Raw genomic sequence first — 24,875 nt, 5'->3', positions numbered from 1 at the left:
ACAGGCTCCAGTAATTGCAGCGTGCAGACTTTAGTTGCCCTCAGCATGTGGCATCTTCCTGGACCAGGGATCGAACCCATGTCTCCTGCATTGGCAAGCTGATTCCTATCCACTGTACCCCCAGCGAGTTCTTTACAACATGTCTTATCGAGATGCCCCACTGTTCCGTGGGTGTGTGTTCTTCCAACTCACAGGACTAGGTGTGTTCTGGTGGTCTCTTGCTGAAAGGCAGACACCAGAGATAGAGCAGTTTTAGCAATCACAGTAACGAAAACTACAGGGGTAAAGTTTGACAATTAAAAGATAATCAGCAAAATCCAAAGCGTGGAACACCAACAAGGGAAAGAAAGAAAAAGAGGGAGGTGGTACCTACTGTCTGCTTAAGAGATTCAGAGACATATTAGCCAGTTACAGTGACTAGAAAATCAACTATAGGAAGACTTTTTTTTGGAGACACTTGGGGATATTTGAACATTTATTTATTAAGTGATATTAAGGAATTGTTATTTTGTTAGGTGTGACAATATTAATGTGGCTGTATATTTAGAAGGTCCCTGTTAGAAGTAAATACTTCTTACATATGAAGTATTATATTTGAGGTGTGCTTTGAAATATCTTGGGAGGGGCTATGAATTGGTACACCAGCTGGTGATATGTGAATAATTGTTGAAACTGGGTGATGTGTACATAGGAGTTCATTAGATCACTTTTTTACTTTGTATGCATTTGCTAATTCCTCTAATTTTTTTCTTAAGGTTATTTGTATTTCCTTTTCCATGAATTTGCCTCTCTCTGTCACTTTGCCATTTTTCTGTTGGGTTTTTGTCTTATAATCTATAGGATTCTTTAATATGTGCTGAGAAAATTAGCCTTTTGTCACATATTCTGTAGATATTTTTCATTTGTCTTTTGAATTTGTTTATGGTGTTTTTAATCTGTGGAGAGTTTTTATTTTGTCAAATTTATCAATTTTCTTTAGGCCTCTGTGTTTTATTTTGTGTGTTGCATAGAAAAACCCTTCTCTGGGATTCTGAAAAGTTTATTATATTTTTATGCAGAATTTTTTAATGACTGTAGCCCTATTCTGATTTACTGTGACTGGTCATCTTAATTTCCTTTAGAGCTTTTAGAAGTAGTCTTCCTTGGAGCCCTGCTGCAAGAATATACAAGGAAGGATGTTGTTCATTCGCTATCCTGTAGAGATGTAATAGTGAACACCTGGAGAATTACCATGACCAAAGTTTGGTAGTTAATTTTGCCGCCACGCCACCCTCCCACTCTCCCCCGCCCAATAGCAGAACTAATGGTGGGAGATCTATCATTTAACAAGATCGTCAAAGTGTGCTAAATGTTATTTTAAAAATTAGCAATATAGTTCAAAATTTCTAATTTTAGAAAATTTTCAGTGTTTTCTTTACGTAAAGAAGCATTCCTTTTAGCTCTTTTTTGTAGAGCTTACGGATCAAGGAGCTAGGTGCCACCTCCCTTTGAATTCGGCATCTTCAAGCTTGCCCCTTTCTTTGAGGTGATGCCTTCGTCTGGGCAAAGCAAGGAGTTTTCCAGGTATTACTGTAGGGTCTTCTTCACGGTTGATTCGTGGAGACCTATTTGGATCCTTTAACCACTACATCAGAAGTTGGAAGGAGAAGTGCACAGCAGAAACCGCATGAAATTGTTCCTTCTGGGGGGAAGTGGTGGTGGTGAGGTGTCTGGGGCTTGTGTTTTAGACTGCACCACGCTGTATATTCTCGGTTAAATTTAGTTCTGCTGTTAGTGTTCCTCTTTTAGAACTTTTGGATGTCATTTAAAGGAAATAAAAGTTGAAGTACATCTGATAACTGTATTTTAAACATTTTATTCACCGTACTAAAACTTTTTACAAAAATCTAATGTTAATCACTTTTAATACAAGTTTAAAAAATCTGACTAGGAGGAAATTTTTCTTCTATGAAGATAATCTACTTTATTTTTCCAAGTTAGAAGTTTGAGTCTTCACCTAGTTCTTTGCAGCTTAGGTGTGAAAACATGACTAGTATGACAATTGCTTCTGAAGATTGTGTCACAGTCTTAAATTTAGCTTAATGTTTCTTTGAGTTTAGCTTAATGTTTTTCAGGCATAAACCTATGAATTGATAGGATCATTATCTACGGAAGTTCACTTCTAAATTCGCATGATTTGTTGTGTTATATTTGACTCAGATAGTAAAGAATCTGCCTGCAATGCTGGAAACCTTTGTTCAGTCCCTGAGTCGGGACGATCCCCTGGAAGAGGTCATGGCAACCCACTCCAGTATTCTTGCCCGGAGAATTCTGTGGACAGAGGAGCCTGGCAGGCTGTAGTCCATGGGGTCACAAAGAGCTGGACATGACTGAGTGACTAACACTAACTAACTTGTTAGTGTTGCTGAGGGTATTCATAACAGCCATGATTACTTTTCATACTTCTATTGACACGCATGGTTCTCTAAGTGAAACTAGGAAGATTGATTGGAAAGTGAAAGTTGCTCAGTCGTGTCCAACTCTTGGCAACCCCATGACTATAATGTCCATGAACTTTTCCATGCCACAATGCTGGAGTGGGTAGCTTTTCTATTCTCCAGGGGATCTTCCCAACCCAGGGATCAAACCCAAGTCTCACGCCTTGCAAATGGATTCTTTACCAGCTGAGCCACAAGGGAAGCCCAGGAGATTGATTAGGTGTCCCTAACAGGAAGTCAGAGGAGACCTTCCTGCTTCTCACTGGTGCTGCTGCTAAGTCACTTCAGTCGTGTCTGACTCTGTGCGACCCCATAGACGGCAGCCCACCAGGCTTCCCCGTCCCCGGGATTCTCCAGGCAAGAACACTGGAGTGGGTTGTCATTTCCTTCTCCAATGCATGAAAGTGAAAAGTGAAAGTGAAGTCACTCAGTCGTGTCCGACCCTCAGCGACCCCATGGACTGCAGCCTTCCAGGCTCCTCCATCCATGGGATTTTCCAGGCAAGAGTACTGGAGTGGGGTGCCATTGCCTTTTCCCAGGAGATTGATTGGGTGTCCCTAACAGGAAGTCAGAGGAAACCTTCCTGCTTCTCAGTAGTTTATGGTAAATGGTATTGGTAGTAACTCGGCATTCATTCCTGTGGTCATTCTCACAGTTCTGTCTCAACTGTAGGATTTGTGGGGATAAAATGAATTAAATATATGAAAGAGACACTGTATATTGTTGGGAAGGGTATATAAACTCAAGATTCTATATTTTATTTTTCATATGATTTCTTCATACTTATCATTAATCAACTTCTGATTAGCTGGCTCATTTGTAAGAGAATTGTCTTTAGATGTATTGCTTTCAAATTATTCTTGATACAATTTAGCAAAAGAGATGATGAAGTTCTTATTGACTGATTATCTTCTAGTTGATTTTATTCTTTGACTTATTGTAGACAGGCAGGAAGCTATTTATACCAAATATGTAATTATTTCTTAATTTCAAATAAGTTTGAAATATGAATGAAGGTTTTTGGCCTGGGGTGGGATGGGAAAAAGGTGATTTGGGTGGGGTGGGGCTGGGGGAGTCCTTCAGTAGCATTCATTCACTACTTTATATATTTTACCCAACTTCTAAAATGAAGGAGGCTTTTATTAAAATTTTCTGATGCAACAGAGTTGTATGTAATAGAGCCCTTAATTGAAAATGATTGACTTAATGAGGAAAGGAAGATGCGCCAGAATACAGTTGACCTCTATATCCATTGGTTCTGCATCCACAGGTTCAGTCAACTGTGAATTCAACTAACTGTGGATCAAAGATACTCGGAAAAAATTTCCAGAAAATTCCGAAAGGTGAAACTTACATTTGCCATGTGAACAGCTGTTTACATAGCATTTGCATTGTATTATTGTAGATAATCTAGATATGATTTAAAGTATATGGGAGGATGTACACAGACTATATGCAAATACTGTGCCATTCTATGTAAGGGACTTGAGTGGGTTTTGCTTTCTAAGGGGGTGGAGGAACCAATCCCCTGATGATATGGAGGGATGATGTATATAGACCAGTGGTCCAGATTGCACTTCACAGCTGCCTGTGCAGGATTAAAACATAAGGCACTGGGGCCCTTGTGAAATAGGGCCGTTAGTGTTTCAGAGTTCTACCGGTAATCATGATGTGTAGCCAGGATTTGAGAATTACTGCCTCCCACAATGGGTAGTTATGTAATCGAGTTTATACCTTTCTTTTGAACTTCCTGCCACTCTGAAAAAGGGGAAACAGGAGTTTCATAGCTCTTAATGGCTTAAAAACTTCCATCACTGGAAGAGGCACTTTTTTCCCCACCATGAAACTAATAAAGGTTGATCTTGTAGATGTCTGCAACTGCTCACTTTCTTTAATAAATAGTTTTTATCAAAGAATTCAGAAACATTCTTTACCTGGCGAGCTTTTTATTGATCCTTGTTTGAAGCTGATGGTCTAATATTAAATCTTAACTGTGTGATGGTGTTTCTGCATGAAGCTAAGTGCAGCTTCTTCAAGCCAAAGGTTGCATTTTATTTGTGTTTATATTTGTAGCCCCAGCACATTGCCCAGCACATATACTGGAGGTGTTTTATAAAGGCCTTTGGAATAAATGAGTTCAAATGTTTCATTTCCTGGTAAATTAACTTGCCGTAAGATAGAGCTTAGAAAATCTAGAGTAAGAGATGATTAGCATGTTTCCTAGACCATCTGTCACTAATATTGATTGTTTCGACTTGGCACTGGAGACTTGTTTTCTTGGGAGTGGATAGCTTGTATAAAGTTAAAAAAAAAAAGGTTGGAAAAACCTCCTGTTATTCTGTATCCCTTTCTGGTGGCTTAAAATCAGTTTTTAAAAGCTTGCCATTCTTACTAGTCAGCAGCATGAAGGCAGGCGTTGGGTATTCCAGTAGCCACGCTCTCCTGGTAGCGGTTTCTCCTTGCCCCTGAAGTCTGTTTGACGCGTCTACCAGAGTGGTCCTTTGAAAACCTCAATCAGAGCATACCACTCCTCTGCTCCAAACATTGCCATGATTTCCCACCTCACTGAGATTCAGAGTCAGTCCTCACAGTGGCCTGTGTCCTGAATGTGATGGCCGCACCTGGCCCTCTTACGCGTCTGGCGTCAGCCAGTGCGCGCTCTGCCAGCTGCGCCAGCCTCCTTGCTGTGCTGGGCAGGCGATGGCCCTCGGCCTTTGTGCGTGTGGCTCCCTCAGCACGAGATGCTTTTCGTCTCCATCACCGCCTGGCCGGCTTCCCTTGCTTTCTTGTTGTTCAGTTGCTAAGTCGTCTCTGACTCTTGGATGCCATGCACCATAGCCCGCTGGCCTCCTCTGTCCATGGGATTTCCCAGGCAAGAATACCAGAATGGGTTGCCATTTCCTTCTCCAGGGGATCTTTCTGACCCAGGGATTGAACCCATGTTTCCCGCATTGCAGGCAGATTCTTTACCACCAAGACACGTGGGAAGCACCAGTCTTTGCTTGAATGTCACTTTCTTGTGCGGCTTTACCAGATTACATTTCAGTTTCAGCCCCAGCTCCCCCACCCCACCCCTTATTCCTCCTTTATTATTTTTTCCATCAGTACTTGTCACCAGTGGACATAGCACATGTTTCAGATTTGAAAAAAATTGTCTCTCTCTTCAAATAATGTATAAGCTCCGTGAGGGCAGAATTTTTGTCTGATTTGTTTACTGCTTTATTTCCGTCTGTTAGAGCAGTTCCTGGCACAGAGGTAAATATTTGTTGAGCAAATGAATGAATGAAGCAGACACTATATATTGTAGTACAGAATTCTGTAGGATTCAGTATTATTTTTATTTTAAATTTTAAAGGAGGCATAGCATAGTAAAGTTTTGTATTTCCTGTCCCAGAGTTGCAGCCACTGAGTTTAATAGCACTACCACGTGATTTGTTTGTATGTTAAAGGGAGGGTAAGGTCTAGTCCTAGTCTATGCTGTTGGGAAATGAATTTCAGTCCTTTATAAAACCAGTCCTACCTTGAGGTGACTTTAATGACTAAAGCACTTAAGGTTTTAGATTTATATCAAGTTCAGCTTATAGACGGAATAAATTTTGAGGATGGAATAATTCACATTAGCCAGAAATATTTAAAAAATGTAAAAATTTTGGTGAGAAATTGGTCAGTGGGAGAATTCTTGACTTGAGTTATCAGAGTATGATTTTCATCCTGACTGATTTGAAAGATTGTGAATCAAGATGCAATAATACCTGTTCCTAGTATCATGTTTACCCTTTTGCTAAAGTCAGAAGAGCCTTTGCAGTGGCCCCTGGGGCTCCCCTTGATCTGTTGCTCCTGTGTTCCTTCTCTGACTTCTCCTTTCCCCTTGCCCACTCCACACCAGCCACCTGGGACCCTTGCTGTCTCTGCTTGCATGGCACACTCCTTACTCTGGGGCTTTGCACTGCTCAGCCCTCTGCCCAGATGCTCATGGCCAGCTTTCCCACGTCCCTCCTGCCCTTTCTCGGGTCTCCCCTTCTCAGGGGGGCTGCCAGTGACATTTCTGTTGACACTGCACGCCGCCCCCAGCCACCGTGCTCTCCCTGTCCTCTGTCCCCTGACATGCTCTTCTTCTCTTTAAACACACCCTGTACATCCTCTAAAATATTAGATAGTTTTCCCGTTCTGGTAGGTTTTATTCTCTTTATTCTAGAATGTAAGTGTCAAAGGTAGGCCCTTTGTCTGGTTCCTTGGAGAGCAGTGAAGAGCTAGAGGAGAACTAGAGCAGTGCTTGGCGTGTGGCAGGTTATCAGTGAGTGCTTGCTGAGTGCATGAATGAATGAATGAACAAACCATTCCTCTCCTTCCTGAGTTCACGTCATTCACAGTTGACCTTTATTTACTGCTGTGATAATGGATAGATTTGTGTAATTAACATCTACAGGAGCAACGTTTGAAATAACAGCACTGGTCTTTGTGCCTCCATATCGTAACCTGGGTTAGAATTTCCTTCCTTATGAGGCTGCAGATACTGCATCATGTTTATACCGCATTTTGTGTATCCACCCACCCATGGACAGGCACCTCGGTTGCTCCCACATTTTGGTGGTTATGAATAGTGCTGCTTGGAGCATGGGTGTGCACGTACTGCTTGAAGGCTATGAACTCTTGAGATCTGTTAGCTTAAGGAAGTCACATCAATCAGTTATATTTTTTGTATATGCCTCCATCTTACTTTTAAAGCTCTTAACTTTATTTCCAGAGGTCTTAATTTTACTTAACAGCATGTTTTTCTTTTATGTAATCTATTCTTATAAAATTTGTATTGTGTAAACTGTGGAAATATAGATGGTCTGCTTTTTTAGAGTGGTGCAATCCTGGAAAAATATACTCAAAAAGTGGAACAAATTCCTTGAAAGAATGAGCTGTTATTCACTGCTGTGTCTCCCAAATTATCTAGGCTGTGAGGGCCAGAAGCAGTAGAGTAAGAACCAGGGAAGTGTTCTGTTGAGAAAGCAAAAGCAAGAGAATGAAAGCAAAATGCAAGAAAAGCAAGAGAAAGCAAAAGGAAGGGTGAACAGCAGTGTTGAGTGCTGCTGGGGAATGAGCAGGGTGAGTGAGGTGATTCGAAGGGTACTTGGGTTTAGTGCCCTGAGCGAGAGTGGTCGGACTGGACTCATGGTCCAGGTGGAGTGAGTTGTGGTGACATGAGGCGAAAGGGTACATTAGTAAGTACAGGTAAGTTTAAGATGGTTGGTACTGATGATAGCAGAGGGGAATTAAAAAGTTGTTTTTTTTTAACAGGCATGCCATGAGCATATTTAAAAGCTGATGGGAAGGCTCTAGTTGAGGGAGATGTTGAATATTTGAGAGAAGGGTTAATAGTTTTAGTCAGGACATAGGAGGGGGTGGGATGCAGGTGAAGAAGGAGCTGGTGTTGATGGAGGAGGAGGACAGGATGGACGGAAAGTTGGACTTGAAGTGGATGCAGGTGGTTTGTGGGTTTGAATCTTAGAAAGATAGAGGAACTCCCATTGAAGTTTCTGGCTTTTTTCTCTGAACTAGGAGAGAGGTCATCTGTTGAGAATTATGAGTTAGGAAGGAGAATTACAGTTTTGAGGAGACTACTAAATAGGGTTTGATGTGGATTTCAATTGCTGGGCTTTTCAAAGGAGTGGCACTGTCCACTCCATTTGGATGTATATTAAGCATAAAGTTAGATGTCAGGTACTTGAGGAAAAGATAACTTATTAACCTTTTTGCTGTATAACTTGACACGTATATTGAATTCTTACCAAGTGCAGTGTATTGTAAGACAGGTCTCGTAGTTAGGGAGCTCATAAACTTATAGGGAACATTTATCAAATGCAATAAGCAGTAAGAACAGGACTGAAACTTGAGAGGTCATGTCTGACTGCAGAAGAGCTAGATCTTTGTGTATGGAAAATATTTTCAGCAAGTGTATATGGGGAGTGGGGGCGAGAAAGTGCTCTCTACTGCAAAGAGTAGAGGTAACAATATGTTGGTGCCATGTTAATGGCCTGGTGAATAGTCCAGGTTGTTCAAAATTATCCTTGAATCAGCGTGTCTCTGTGCAGTTTAAAAGCGTCCGAGAACTTAATGACTTGAAAGAAAATTTCGTAAAAATATATGATCTCCTCAGATAAACTCAAGTACACACCTATTTTAGGGAAAATGTATGGCTAGTCATCCAATATGTGACAAGCTTTATACAGCATTGTAATTTCCCAGTTTGGATATGATGAATTCAGAGCTCATTGAGTGTAAGCGGCATTGTTGGATTCATTCAAGCTTTTTTTTCCTCTCTTCAACAGAGGATTAAAAAAAAATTCCAAATTTGAATCCAGGACTTGGAAAATGCCGGTTGTCTAAATACAGTACCATATTGTGATAAATATAGCTATTGAAATTTTAAGAATCTTTTCACAAAACTTTCTTTTAATATTCATAGCAGAACTTTTTTTGGAATGTTATCTGAAAAACAGAGGACCATTTTATTATCAGAGCTGACTATTAATTAGGGTATTGTTTCAGATATAAAAGTTGATCTGCCACTGAATTTCTATTTGAATATGTATAGTCCCAAGCTTGCTTTGTGTATTTAATAACTTTAGTGCCATAATTACTCTGTTTACAATTAAGTTTTGGTGAATATGCTAATATGGAATATACCAGTGAATGATTTCAGTAAAGGGTGGTGTTGATTTACATTTTCATGTGATTTTTACTTGAATCTGAATTTCATTTAATGTCAGTGGGAGAAGAAGTGGTCAGATTATATAATGGTTAGTGTCAGTGAACTTTCTTTTCTTTGAAATCTCTCTCTTGGATTGGGCATCATAACTTGGATTTGCTTTGCTCCAGCTGGGCAGAAATTATGCAGAAAGATTTAATTTGGTGGATGTTTGTTCCCTCTGGTTTATTCTTTTAATAGAAACCTTAATGTAGGTATTGATTTCATTGTTAAGGGAAACCTATAATATACTAAAGCAATTGTTTAATTCCAGTGAATATTTTAAGGTCTTTACTGAGGCAAATGGTTATGGTCATGTTATTTATTAGTTTTTGACCAGAGACTTCTGATTTTAAGTACTTTTCCTTTCTTCTTTTCAGAAATCCTCTTAAAAGGACAAGGAGATTGAGACTTCATATTCTCTGAAGCTCAGAGACATCTTTTACTCTGAACCAGAGAATAAGAGGAGTGACCAAGTGGAGCAAAGGTCAGACAAGGTGCAGGTGGTGCCAGGAGGGGGCTCCCTCAGGTCTGAGGCCTGATCAGGTCTCAGGCAGAGCTGGCAGAGTAGGTTCTCCAAAGGAAGTGGCCCACCCCGAGGGCACCGCCAGTAGCCTTTGTTGGAAGAACAGGAGTGGGTGGCAGCAGAAGAGGGCCCAGGGACACTTGCTGGGTGAAAACGTTCCAATGTGGTTGGTACCCAAGTGTGTGTGCGTGTACAGAGATTTGTCAGCCTTTGTGGAACTTATGCAGGTTATCAATTTATTTGCTCTCAATTCCATAAACATCTTTCTTTGCTCTGTTGATGATGCTTGAACTAGACCCTGTAAGCATTTTTCCTCTCCAGCACAACGTTAGGTTAGTCAGTAGAGGGCGAGGGAGGGACATTGCTAGGCAGAGTGGGGAAGGGGCTTCTCTTGCTGTTGCAGTGTGCTTGGTCTCCCCAACACCCCCACCCCCATCGCCCCCCGCCCCTGCCACCCTTTTAAAGAGTGGATGAGCAAAGCATGCTTATTATCCTCCATGGCTTTGTTTAGCATCCCAGTAGCAGTTATCTTGTTTCCACCAGGACCCCAGCAGGTGGAGTCCTGTGTACAGCAGGCACCCTCCAGGGCTCTGCCGCCCAGTGGGCTGTGGCCACAGCCCATCCAGTGAGGAATTCCTTTCTGTCTTCTCTCCTTTGATCTTGTAGATTGTACCTGCTCCCTGCCTTTGCTCTTCCTTAGAGTTCTCTTACCCTTTTTAATCTTCAGTAGTACCTTTTACAAATTAATAATTTTTTATTATAAGTTTTTTTAATTTACTTATGCATTTTAACTCCTGATTGGATCCTGACTGTTAATAACATTTAAGGTTTGTGTAATCAGCTGTTAATTTTACATAAATTTGAAAATAGCATGAAATAAGTCGTGTATAACTTGATTAATTTTAATGATGTGAACATACAATGTAGATATTACCCAGACTAGGGTATACGACATGACCAGAGCCCTAGAAACCTTCTAACTCCGTGATCCTGCTTGTTTGACTTCTGTTATTACGGAGTGGGCTTCGCAGGTGGCGCTAGTGATAAAGAACCTGCTGGCCAGTGCTGGAGACTCAAGAGATGAGGGTGCGATCCCCGGATCGGGAAGATCCCCTAGAGAAGGAAATGGCAACCCACTCCAGTATTCTTGCCTGGAGAGTTCCATGGACAGAGAAACCTGCTGGGTTCCAGTAGTCCATGGAGTCGAAAGAGTAGGACACGACTGAAGTGACTTAGCACATCACGGATTAATGAGATGAATCACAGAGTGTGTCGTCTTGTGTCTGGCTTCTTCTATCAACATACCATTTGGTGGGTGGTCTTCAGTCACTAAGTCATGTCTGACTCTGCGACCCCATGGGCACCCCAGTCTCCTTTGTCTTCCACTATCTCCCGGAGTTTGCGCTATCAAGCTCCATTGAGTTTGATGCTATCTAACCACCTCATCCTCTGCTGCCTGCTTCTCTTTTTACCATCAAAATTTCCCAGGATTAGAGTCTTTTCCAGTGAGTTGGCTCTTTGCATCAGATGGCTAATGTATCAGTATACTGATACTAATTATGTATACTAAATACATAATTAGTAATGTATTTAGCTTTCCTATCAGTCCTTCCAATGAATATTTAGGGTTGATTTCCTTTAGAATATGGGCTTTCCTGTAGTTCAGCTGGTAGAGAATCCACCTGCAATTCAGAAGACCCCAGTTCATTTCTGGGTTGGGAAGATCCCCTGGAGAAGCAGTAGGCTATCCACTCCAGTGTTCTTGGGCTTCCCTGGTGGTTCAGATGGTAAAGAATCCTTCTGCAGTGCAGGAGACCTGGGTTCGATCCCTGGGTTGGGAAGATCCCCTGGAGAAAGAAATGGCTACCCACTCCAGTATTCTGATCTGGAGAATTCCGTGGACAGAGGAGCCTGGCAGGCTACAGTCTATGGGGTCTCAAAAGGTTGGACACGACTGAACGACTTTCACTTTCCTTTGGGATTGACTGGTTTGATTTCCTTGCAGATCAAGGGACTCTCGGGTCTTCTCCAGCACCACAGTTCGAAAGCATTGATTCTTCAGCATTCAGCCTTCTTTATGGTCCAACTCTCACATCCAGTTCTCACTGAGAAGACCAAAGCTTTGACTATACTGACTTTTGTTGGCAAAGTGATGTTTCTGGAGGTTCATGTATTTTATTGTATCTGTTTCCTGTTGATGGACACGTGGGTTTGCAGTGTCCGGCCGCTCTGAGTAAAGCTGCTGGACCCTCTAACGTGTGTTTGGTGGATGTGTTTCCGTCTCTCCTGGGCACGTGCACAGGAGAGGAATTGTCGGGTCACAGCTGCCGCACAACAGATTTTCAGTGTGGTTGAAACATTGGCTCGTGTGTGAGAACTCTGTTTGCTCCGCATCCTTACCAGTACTTGGTATTGTCAGGCTTTCACAGTGCAGATCTTCAAACTTTTTAGGAATAGATAATTTAAATGCTGTTTAAACTCTTTATATTGTGGTAAGAGAAGACAAACTTCTAAAAGTCTTTTTATGAAATGAGCATAACCAGCTGCATTTGTTTAAGTTTTTTGTTTGTCCTCACATTTTAAAAGATAGGTTATTCCATATGTAAAATAGATAGCCAGGGGAAATTTGCTCTATGACTCAGGGAACTCAAACTGGGGCTCTGTGACAACCTAGAGGGGTGGGATGGGAGGGAGGTTCAAGAAGGAGGGGACACATCTGTGGCAGACTCGTGCTGATGTATGGCAGAGACCTGCACAACACTGTAGAGCAATTAGCCCTCAATTAAAAGTAAATGTTTTAAAAAGTTACTGACCAGATGCTTATTTATTAATCCACCGTCATTGTCACCCTCTCACACCCAGCAGAAGCCAGCTCTGAGCACTGACATGGCTGTTGGTTGTCTGTGGCCCATCTAAGATTGTAGGACTGCCTGGATGGGGACCGCCGTATCTTTTTCCACAAAAAAGCCACTGGAGGAAAGGAGTTTCAGTTAGGATTATTCTAAAGAAAATTCTGTGTTGTAGTGGCCCCTTTCTGTAAGAGCAGCAGAGTATATGTCAGTGACTTCTTCACATTCATGTGGAGTAGTCTAGAGGTATGAGGGAAGTTTTAACCCAAGGATGAGGTTAGTTTCAAATACTAACTAGAAACCAACTTTCCATTCCATTCCATTCCAAAGAAACTGGTGATACAAAGGACTTATATTATACAAGTTATATGAACTGTTTTCTATAGTTAGTTTACTTGGGTTGGTTTGATATATATGGTGGTGGTTTAGTCGCTAAGTCGTGTCTGACTCTGAAGACCCCGTGGACTGTAGCTCACCAAGCTCCTCTGTCCATGGGATTCTCCAGGCGAGAACACTGGAGTGGGTTTCTCCAGTACTTGTGCATCTCCCTAATGTGTATGGATGACTGACTAAAAGGGAAAAAAAGCTGGATTCCCACCTCATATCTTATACCAGTATAAGTGTAGACAGACAAAAAAAATTAGCAAAGAATTTTATGAAACCATAAGATAACTAAAGGAAAACATGGGATATGTTTGAAAAAAAAAAAGTTTTACTGGGAGAGGTCTTTCTAAGGATGACATAAAACTCCAAAACTGAAAATAAACAATGTCAAAAGACAAATAAATTGGGAAGATTAGTTGCAACGCCAAGAACTAATTTCTTTAATACATATAAAATAATTAAGAAGTGCCCATGAGTTAAAAAGCAAAAGACCACCAGTAATTCACAGGAAATGAAGTACAGGTTTTATTTCGGAATCTTTGTGTGTGTATGTGTGATTGGACCAAGCTCATAGAATATGAAAGGATTTCCAATTTTGATCTCTTGGTGATTGTTAATTATAGGAACAGTCATTTGTATGGCAAAACCAATACAATATTGTAAAGTAAAAAAAATAATAAAAAAAAATAAAAAGGTATCCTAAAAAAAAAGTAAAATAAAGTTTAAAAACCATAAAATATGTCACAATTCAGAAAACCTTATTATACACATACAGACATAATGAATCAGAGGGAACTTTTATCATAACCACCACTTATGTCAAGAAAAATGTGCCCACCACGGACCCCATCCAAATCCCAACTTTCTTATGCTTCCCCAAAGTCACCTCCAGCTTTTTTGGTAATGGCTTTCTTTTCTTTATAGTTTTATCATTCAAATGTGTATCCCTCAACACTGTGGTTTAGATTTGCCAGATTTTGTTAGATATGCTTTAAAGTCTTTTAAAATGTAGTTTTCTTCTCCCCCATCTCTTTTTCCCTCCTTTATCTGTTGAAGAAGTGAGGTCATATGCACCATAAGGGTTTCCTTCCCGCAGTTAGAATTCTGCTGATTGCATTCCCGTGTCATAGTTTATCGTATTCTTCTGGTCCCTTCATATCCTGTGAATTGATAGGCTGAATCAGATTCAGGCTCTGTTTGTTTATTATTTCTTTTTTGGCAGGATTTCTTCAAGGCTAGTGGCGTGTTCTTTTATCAGGAAGCATATACTGTCTGAATAGTTCTCTCCTTTTGATGGTAGTGTCTATCAGTGCTCAGTGTCTGGATCCGTTAATTCATTAGGAGGTGGAAGTGGGATTAAGCTAAAACCATTCTTACTCCCTTACTAGCTGAAATTTTTCTGTGTAAGGAGAAATTTCTCTTCTTCTGTTTGGTTACCTAGTGATACAATTCGTATACGAAAGGAAGGATGGATGCTTGATTGTTTCCCTTTATTCACTGGTTTTCAAAATTGAGTGGTTTCTTGCTATCCTCTGGAGGTGACCACTTAAGTTTTCTTACTGTTATAAACTCGTTGATTTCCCCATTTTGTGTGTTTTAATCCATTATGGTTATTATCTTTATTGACTCAATTGGATCATCTTTGGTTAGTGGTAGCATCTTCCAGGTTGACTCCCTAGACATATCTGACATAACTTGAGTAGTTTCTGATAGCGTCCTTGACATCTAGAAATGACGAGATCTTCCAGGATTATCTTGTACATTTCTAGCTCCAGACCTGAAATCAGTCATTTGTTCAAGGCACCGTTTTAACAGGAAATAGTATTTCAAGAATACAGTTTGTGTACTAGGAATGCTCTTTGTTTACTACTGTGTTGTTTCTTTTTCTCAGCTTTTTTATTTGTGAATGGGGCTTGGGAATACAGAGGTATATGTCTGTGTGTGTTTATATATATATTCTCTCTGTAAAAGAGAAAATACCTTTTGAATTAAAAATGATACTTCCAAATACAATCCTGCCTCTTCTTTCATCTGCATCCCCTTCCATATTTGAATCCTGTTTTTTAAGGACACAGCAATGGTAGAATTAAAACATCACATAATTATTCATTTGCATTATTCCATGTCTGCCTGCAATATCCTTAGTTAACAAAACCAAGGATCATCACAATATGAGCGAAAGTTGATTATTTTCAGCTTGTTTTCCCGTTTTTTGCAGTTGTACTATGTCTGCATTGTCAGAACATATACCTATTATATACTCTATCATCTCCTTTATAACCCTTCTTGAGACTCAGTTCTGCAAATAATTATTTACTGCTCACTGTCAGTTCTTACAGTGATGTTTCTTTAGTCATTTGGTGTATCTGAGACTTGCTTTTTAGTAGATTCTTACTCCTTTCCCCCATTTCTATGTTGATAACACTTTGAAGTCTTTAGACTTGAAATTTAATTGAGTATAGACTCTCTGGTTTGTATTTTCATTCCTTGAGTCTTAAATATGTTACTTCCCTTTTTTCCTGACATAAAGTGTTGCTGTCAATGTGATGAGAATATGATTTTACTTTCCTTGCAGAATATCTTCTTTTTGGCCTGGAAGCACAAAGAATATTTTCTTTTATTGTTAATTTCAGTAATTTTACCAGACTAGGCTGTATCTTAGAGCTGGTCATCCTGGGTTGATTAGTATGTGGGTGTGATCTTTCATTTTTATAGTTTCACATTTTTTTTTAAAGTTCAGGAATCTTCTCTAATTAAATCATTTAGACTGTCTTGAATGCTGTAAGGAAATTAATAGATTACTCTGGTGGTTTGATAAAGTTGATAAAATTTAGAAGGCATTCCTTTTAGTATTTGATAGTACTGTGTGTTTTAGTTATTATACTCAATCTGTTTAACTGTAGTTGTCAAAATCACCTTTTTTTGGTGTTTTGAATGTGGGCTATTATGGTTGCACTGAAATTCCATTCAGGAAACTCTTTTAATGATTACAAACACATTAAGAGAATTAATTGATACGAAGAAATAATAAGCACATTCATTTACTTTGAAGTTTTTTTGTTAACTTAGGATATAGACAATGAAGATATATATCAGTACTCTGTCAGGAAAAGTTAAATTTAAAAATTTCCCAATAAATTAATAAAGAGCATTTGCATAAATGGAGTTTGTGTATGTAGAATGATAGTGGGTAGATACTTGCTTAAATTTTCCAGTCTAATGTGGTGTGTATGTATTTAGAATATCTAGGCTCAAAACAAAACTACTTACGTAAACTGTCAAATTTTAACAGACATCGTTTATCTGAATACCCATTTCAGATGTTGCAGGCTACCTTACAGCTTTTATCAATCTCTTTCTTTACTATATCTATAATATAGTTTTAAGGAACTATAGAATCCTGAAAACTGTTTAAGTATTTTTCAATTAGTAGATTAAAATAGGTTATTCTTAAGAGTTTGAAATTACACACCACCCCCATACACTGTTAGCATTAAATAACATTTTTAGTCATTGATGATTTATACCACTGAAACTTGAAATATTTTCTAGCAAGTAATTGCATGGATCATGTTACTTATTGCTTCCTCTTCCAAGTTAAGAGATAAACAGAATTGAGCACTTATGAGTCCTTTATTTAAAGTTTGGAGTAAGTAGGAATTTGAATAGCATCTTTGCATAGAAAGCTTTCCTCAGTGAAAACATTGTCAACTTTTCCAGGATTATAATTTTGAGTGTTGCTTTGTTTTATAGTGAAAATGCCTCGTGTAAAAGCAGTTCAGGCTGGAAGACAGGGCCCTGCAAAGAGACGTCTTGCAGAACATTTTGCAGCCGGGGAGATAATCACCGATATGAACAAAAAGGAATGGAAACTGGGGTCTCCCATTGGCCAAGGTGGCTTTGGTTGTATATATCTTGGTAAGTATTCTACTACTTCTGATTGTCAGTCCAAAGATTTACAAGTTTGTTATCAAAATATTTCCTTAATTGCAGATTTTACAGGATGCTCCTAATAGTCTATGTCAATATTATTAGGCAAAAATACCTCTCTGACGTGGGAGTGGAGAAGACGGTTGATTTAATCACAGTAGAAATAGAGGATAAAACATCTCTAGTGTTGGCCACTGGAGAAGGCAATGGCACCCCACTCCAGTACTCTTTGCCTGGAAAATCCCATGGATGGAGGAGCCTGGTGGGCTGCAGTCCATGGGTTCTCTAAGAGTCGGACACGACTGAGCGACTTCACTTCCACTTTTCCCTTTCAGGCACGGGAGAAGGAAATGGCAACCCACTGCAGTGTTCTTGCCTGGAGAATCCCAGGGACGGGGAGCCTCGTGGGCTGCCGTCTCTGGGGTCGCACAGAGTCGGACATAACTGACGTGACTTAGCAGCAGTGTTGCCACTAGTGAGCATAGGCTTTATATTTCATAGATATTCTATATGATGTTAATCTCCTTTGAGACCCCAAAAAAGCCATATCTTTCTTTCCCCACCTCCACCCAGTTAGGATACATTCTGTTTGTTTAGTGTAATTTGGAGATTTTTTCATATCTTTAATAGGTATGGATATTTTTTCTTTCTCTGCAGCCTTAATAGTCATCATGGTGGAATTTAAGAGAATGACCTAAAAATTGCATATTAAGTCTGAAATGTGCTATTTAATTAGCACATTATTTAAATTTTAGGGGACCCATTGTGGAACCCTGAGATACTATAAGTTAGCTAATTTGTTCATTTGAAAAACATTTTACCTGATTGCTTCTAAAGCTGTTTCTCTTAGAATATTAGTATTGATACAGTGCATTTAATGATTGCTTTTGATATTTCTCTCTGACTTTTCTGTTATATATTCTTACTCCTCTAAACTTTATTTATTAAATTTCTGTGTGAGGTTTATAAAATTTTGTTTTTAAAAACTTTCTTTTTCTTTCAAGCAACATCTTCCTCACAATACTACTGTTAATACTAGATTAGCATCGTGTGAAAACTTGTTAGAAATGCACACTCTTGAGTCCCACCCCAGACCCACGAATCAGCAGCTATAGGGAGAAGGTATATCCCTGTGACTGAAAAAGCCCTGCAGGTGGTGCAGGTAGATGCCTGGGAAAGTTTGAGAACCGCTGACATAGATGAAAGAGCAGCTGCTCTTAGTCAGGAGGGGTCTGACTCAACCAGGACCAATGAGTTGTAGTTGGTTAGCTGCTGTCTGTAGAGGTAATGTTCATGAAACATAGTTTGAAAACCAGCACTTTACTGTATATTATAAATACTGTGTCTCTAGATCAGTGGCACCTGTCTTAGGGGAAATAAATTGTTTCTTTAGTTTTATTCAGAACCAAACCCATCCCAGGGACCTAGACTATCTGACTTAAACTGAAAGCCTTCATAAGTCATGAAAGGTTAGTAGCTGTACTAGCCAGGTCTGTATTTTTGACCTTGTAATTTAGAGATGGCAATTCTGTAAGCTCGCTCTACTGCAGAATGTGTATACTGAAGACTTCCTATGTTAGGAATGGGAACTTGTCTTAAAGCAAGTAAATTCTTCACTTTGTGTTAGTTAAGTTGCTTTTGGCAAATTTGCAACTTGCTTTGCATGTGTGCTAGCTGTTTTATCTGTATTGGTATTTCTCATCAGAAAGTGCCATCTAATAGTATTTTTAATAATCAATGGTTTGACAGGTTTCTGTAATAAAGCTTTCACTTTTTAAAAACTAGATTGATCTGGAAAAGGTGTTTGCTTCAGTATTGCAGCCTCCACGTTATCTCTGTCTGCCCACTGGCCCCAAAACAGCCATTTTCAAGATCATCAGCAGTTTCTGCTAACTGACGGTTTTCTGCTGAAAGACTGCTTTTTTGTTTAGATGCTTCCTGCAGCGTTTGATACGGTTTACCTTCCTCCTCATAAACACTGCTCCTGTTGTCTTTCATAATACACACCTTCACCTGTGGTCTTCCTCCGACCTCTTGATGTGCTCAGTCATCTTTGTAGCTACCTCTGTGCTCTCAGCTCACTTTGCCTTCTGTGTAGTCTCTTTGAGTGATCTCATTGAGTCTTTTGGCTTCTGTTGTCTCTTTTTGTTGATTTCCATATCTTTTATTAGTAGCCAAGGACTTACTTGGTCCCTTGAGTCCAAGCCCATAGTCAGTGACCTACAAGGGATCTCTGGATGACCCACAGGCATGTCTAAAATTTATATCATCATCTTCCATCTTGTGATTCTGTCAGGATCAGGAGAAGATGATCTGATTGAATGACATCCCTCAAGCAAGATACTGGAAAGCATTCTCAAGTGTTATTACACTAATCTTCCTGGTATTTCAGCTGGTGCTGTTGCTTCAGCAATGAGACTTCTCAGATACATTCATTTCTCCCTCTCTTTTGCTGGTCCTACCTGGGTTCAGGGCATTTTCACGTCTTATCTGGATTCTCACTATAGCAGTGAATTTTCTCTGCTCAGCCCTGCCCTCTTGCATCCTGTTATTCACATTGTGGCTTGAGTGATCTACGCTGTTTATTTGATGCTTCTCCGATGGCTCCCCCAGGGACCTTAGGATGAAGTGCCAGACTTTGAGAATGGCATCCCAGGCCTTCCACGCAGTCTGGTCCCTATGTAACTTTTTTCTTCACCCCTTTTATTTCCTCAGAATCTGTCTTTGAGTAGCATGCTGCCCTTTGCCTCTTGATCTTTGTAGGTGATGTTTCTTTTGCTTTATGTTTCCAAAGCTGACCTTAGGGCAGGTGGTATCTGATTACAGTGTTCCTCTGTTAATCCTTTCATAGTGTGTTTCACAGTGCACTGAAATTTTGTTTTTCCCAGAATAAATATGTCCTCCTTGGCAGTGAAACAACTCTTCTTATTGTTTGCTGGTATCTGGCATATTTTTCAGTATATGTTTGAATGAATTATCGAACTTCCCTTTCCCCCTTTCCCCCTTTGAATTGTTAAGTATTTTTGGGATACTATCCTCATTTTAACACTTTGTGCATTAAATGCTTATTTTAAAAAATTTAACTTTGCTCTGTTATTAATTCAGTGTCTGGGTGATGTAGTCACCACAGCAGGAGTGTTCCTAAAGGAGCTCAGACTTACTCTTGCCCATTTAGCCATTTTTATGACTTGGTGTTCCTTCTGTTGTCTGAAGTATTTTAGCTACAGCCTTTTCACAGTACTGCTGCTTTCCAGCTGATTGGTGTCTTCTCCGTTTCCTGTGCCTGTCCCTCTGCATCTCTTCAGCTTCTTATGTGAGAATGCCTTAGGGCCCAGTCCTAGGATTTCTTCTTTCCTCTGTCTATACTCATTCCCTAGGGGCCCTTCCAGTTTCATGACTTTGAATAGCATTTCTGTGTTGACTCTCAAATTTCTTTATCCAACTTGGACCACTCTTTTGAACTCAGGACATGTACGTCAGCTGCCTGTTTAACACCTGAACTTGGATGTTTAATAAGCATCTCAAACTTAAGACCCTAAAACACCAGCTCCTCCTGCAGTTTTCTGTCATAGCAAGTAGCAACTTCCTCTTTCTGGTTGCTCAGGCCAAACCTGGAGTCATCCGGGCCTCTCCCCTCCACCCCGCCTTACCGTCTGCATCTAATTCATCAGCAAATCTTGTTGGCTCTTCTTTAAAAATATGTCCACAATCCGACCACTCACCGCCGCCTTGTGTGCTGCTGCTCTGGTTCACGCTGCCACCATTCCTCACCCAGAGTGCTCTGATAGCCTAACTAACCCTCTGCTCTGCTCTAACTGTCCACCCTCCGTTCTCCACAAAGCCACTTGCAGAATTCTTTAGAAAATCAGTCTGAGCTTACCATTTCTCTTCTCCAGCTTCCAGTGGCTCGCCATCGCATTCATAGCCACAGCTTTAGGTCACCTGTCTTTGTATTTGTTCTCTGCTGCTTTTCTGATCTGTGCTCTGTTACTTGGCACCTCACTTGTTCTTCTCCGGGCACATGTAGGCCTTTGCGCTGGACTGCCTGGAATGTTCTCCCAGATTATTTCCATGGCTCTGTCCCTCAGTCTCCAGACCATTGCTCCAGTGACACCCTATCACTGTTTCCTTTTACTAACTTGCAACTCTCTACCTTCCTTTCCTGCTTCATTTTTCTTTCTCTTGCACTTACTGCCATCAAATAATACTTTATATTTTAATCGTTGTCTGTGTCCAACTACTGAAATGTTAGCATCATAAAAGTAGAGATTGTTTGCTCCTGTTCATTGCTAAATCAATTTCTTAGAAACTGGCATGTAATAGCTATCTGGTAAAAAATATATGTTTAATGAGTATGGGAAACCTTATTTTCCTAATTCAGCATTTCAGGGCAACTGTGCTTCTTATTTGCACAAAATAATACGACAGCCACATTAAAATTACTCTGGATGGCATTTCAAAGGTCTAGTGCCAATATCCTGAGCCACTGATCTAGAGAAGTTATCTTGACCCCAAACGAGTGCTTTTTAGAACTTTAGCTCCCTCTCTTCTTACCTTCCTACCTAATGCTACTTCTTAAAAGGATTCCCTAGTTTGTTAAATTTAAGAAATTGTATTAGTTATCATCCTCTTGGGAATTCAGAGCATATATTAGCGTATCAAAGACCAGGAGTACTTTTGAATTAAAGAAATTTTTAACTCAGTTTTCCATACTTAATTGATGATCACATTGAAAATAGCAGCAATTGTAAGATGACTTCTAATTTCAGACATGTTAAATTGTGGGGAAAAAGTCTTAAAATTGATGGAAATATGCAGTAATGATATCCTGAGACACATATTTGGGAACTGAAATTTATTCTGCCAAGAGGTTATAGATATACAGATCTAAATATTAATAAAGGGTTAGTAAAAGCCTATAATAGTGCTACTTCTTGTTCTGATATTATATATGTCACTTTTTCAAACAGCTGATATGAATTCTTCAAAATCCGTGGGCAACGATGCACCCTGTGTTGTAAAAGTGGTAAGGAAATGTTTCTAGCTGATTTTTTTCTTTTCTGTTGATTTAGTTGTAGTATTTATTTTGTAAAACATTCTTTTTAATAACTAGAATTAATTAAACCATAAGGTACTGCATTTTTTCATAATGTTTCATAATTATTAAATGAGACGAAACATAGCTTTATAGTTTTAAATAATTTGAATTCAAAAATTCTCTCCCCTTTCTTTTGAGTTAGAGTGGCACTAGTATTTGTGGAAAAAATGAATGAAAGGCTGGAGGTTTGTAGGTGTGGAATAAAAATATTCAGCTCCTTCGTTTTATTTCAGCTATATTTATAATAGATGAGATGCTTTTTTTATATCCTACAAGATTATACTACTTTAATGAACTTTATTGTATTTTGTCATGCATTTGCTTCTGAACTTACACTTGGTCAGTTTTTCTTTTTATTTCCCGTTATCTTTCCTTCCCCTTTCATTTTAGTAAATACAGTTATTTATTTGTGGTCACTTTGAAACTTCTTTTTGCTATCCTGACATTGAAATTAGTTTGTAATGGGTAAAGGTAGACAATATCTTGTCTAACATAGGCATACTCTGAATAGCCAGGTCAAGTTATATATTGGCACTAACAAGCATTTTAACTACTATTTGTTAGTAAGTGAGGGTGTATGCATCTTTTTGCTTACCAGCATTTGTAACTCCCCTCTCAAAATTCTTTATTGTGTATAAAGAACACGTTTTTGTTAAATAGAAGAAGTAACAGGGTCTCTTATTTGGGCAGATTACCACAAAATCCCCCCAGTGCTGCTTTTTTCCCTAAAGGCTACAGATTTCTGGAATTAGAATTACCTCAAGGTTTTTTGATTGATTTATTTTACTCTCTTTTTTTTAAAAAAAAGAATATATTTGATCCCGTTTGAGTTAATAACTCTTGGATCTGAGTTGTTTTTTGATTGTTTTCACCAAGTTTTTATTCACGTATAGTTTTTATAAGGAAATAGATATGAAATAAACAATTTGAATCCTTTTTGACAAGTGCATATGCCTGTATAATCCTACCTCTGTTAAAATACAGAGCGTTTCTATCGCTCCCAAAAGATTCTGGTGTCATTTTCTGATCACCGTGGAGGAAACTACTTGTCTGAGTTTCCTTCCTCCCTGTGGATTGTTTCTAGAATGTCCTATAAATGGTATTTATGCAGTACATTCTGTTTTGTCTCTTACTACTTATGCTCAGCATAGTGTTTTAAAGGCTCGGGTATCTTGTTGGCATCTCAGTTGCTTGGTCAGTCTTTATGTCGTAGTATTATATGGTAGCTATATTAGACTTAGTTTTCTCTTTCCTGTTGATAGACGTTTGGATTGTTTCCAGTTTTGGGCTCTTATAAGCAGACCTTCTGTAAATACTCTGTTCACTGTTTTTCTTGGATCAGTACCTAGAATTACTGGTTTATAGGGAAGGTGCATATTTAAATTTATAAGAAAGTACTAGCCAGATTTCAAAAGTGGTTGTTACTATTTTACACAGCCACCAGTAACATGTGAGAATTCCAGCTGCTCTGTGTCCCCTTTAACACTTGGAATTGTCAGGTATGTTGTTGGTTTGTTGGGACTGTGATATCAGAAATGTAGTAGTGTCTCATAGTTTTAACTTATATTTACTTGCTGACTGGTTGTGAGCACTTTTGCATTATGATTATTGACAATTGATATATTTTCCTTTGTGGAGCCTCTTCAGTCTTTTGTGGTCTTCTGGTACTGCCCTTCCCCCTCTTTTTGTTAATAACTAGTTTTGCTTTTTATAATTCAGTGTAAGAGTTATTCTGCATACAAGTCCTTTCTTAAATACATGTGTTGTAAATCTTTTCTCCTAGTTTGCAGTTTGCCTGTTTATTTTCTGAATACTTTTTCTGCATCTTTTGAGATGAATCATAGGATTTTCTTCTTTTATTTTGTTAATGTGGCATTTATATTGATTGATATTTGGATGGTAAACTGACTTTGTATTCTTATCAGACACTCCAGTTAGTTACGGTGTATTATGCTTTTTGCATAATGCTGGAATTGATGTGCTAATATTTCATTAAGGATTTTTGCATCTTTGTTCATGAAGGATATTGGTTGTTAATTTTTCCTGATATTCCTGCAATGAAAGCATCTCTCATCTCCTTGTGTGGTGTCGGTGTCAGGCTTCTTGGAGCACTGAGCTTGGTCTCCCCTTCTGGCCCCACAGCATCTCAAGTGTCCTGTCTTGGGGCTCATTTGCTTGTCTCCAGTCCTTTAGAAGTCACAGTCCTGTACTGCCTGTTTTGTCAGATTTCTGAGGATAGTAATTTTCCTGTATTTTGTCCAGTGTTCATATTTGTTTACTGTGAGAGGGCTAATTGGATCCCAGCTATTCCGTCATGCCTGTGGGTGGAAGCAACGTGGGTAACTTTAAAGTGAGTGTGGTTGGTTTGTTTCCCCTGCCATTTCACTTTTCTTCTATGCCTTTTCGTTTTGGATTTTTCTTCCTTCTCATGTATTAAATTCCTTTGAAATACTTAGTTTGCTGCTATATCAGAGGAACAAAAGTTTGTACTATTAAATTGGGTCATTTGCATTGAATTTGCATGGAATATTATCTGCATTTGTCTTTGATACAACAAATTAAAATATTAAAATCTATGGGTAAGATGAGACTCTTCTTAGGATCTTTAAATAGTTTCCACTGTGGGAAAAAAACAAGTCCCCTTATGAACTTGTCATAATAGTGGGGTTCAGAAAATACGGTTGCCTCTGACCACCAGGCAGCTGCTTTACCTGCATGGTTATTTCCAGGTCTCAGAGGAAAGTGCCTGAGCCATGGCTTGTAGGTGGGGCTGCTGTGTAACCATGTCTCTTTTTCTTCTGTGTAACCTTAGCTTCTTTAACGTATGTTTTATTTTAGACTTATAATATTCTTCTTCACTATGAGTAGTTCTGAG

The 24,875-nt window shown here is 39.3% G+C and overlaps 1 protein-coding gene across 5 annotated transcripts in view; it reads left to right on the top strand.

The window, feature by feature from the left end:
* Positions 1-24,875, top strand: part of VRK1 (VRK serine/threonine kinase 1) — an 80,959-nt gene that overhangs the window by 17,566 nt on the left and 38,518 nt on the right. For 2 of the 5 annotated variants that reach the window (XM_045163836.1, XM_045163835.1), the window contains exons 2-3: positions 16,726-16,890; positions 21,873-21,928. In XM_045163836.1, the coding sequence (XP_045019771.1) occupies positions 16,726-16,890; positions 21,873-21,928 (221 nt within the window). Of the gene's footprint in view, positions 1-1,712; positions 1,719-3,755; positions 3,821-3,985; positions 3,989-9,601; positions 9,701-16,725; positions 16,891-21,872; positions 21,929-24,875 lie in introns of those variants that run through there. The other 3 variants (XM_045163838.1, XM_045163837.1, XM_045163839.1) reach the window with 3 other exon arrangements.

Source organism: Bubalus bubalis, chromosome 20 (assembly GCF_019923935.1).
Source record: "Bubalus bubalis isolate 160015118507 breed Murrah chromosome 20, NDDB_SH_1, whole genome shotgun sequence".
NCBI classification, from domain to species: Eukaryota; Metazoa; Chordata; class Mammalia; order Artiodactyla; family Bovidae; genus Bubalus; species Bubalus bubalis.
The sequence above is the reverse complement of the archived record's forward strand: the minus strand, read 5'-3'. Positions and strand labels throughout refer to the sequence as shown.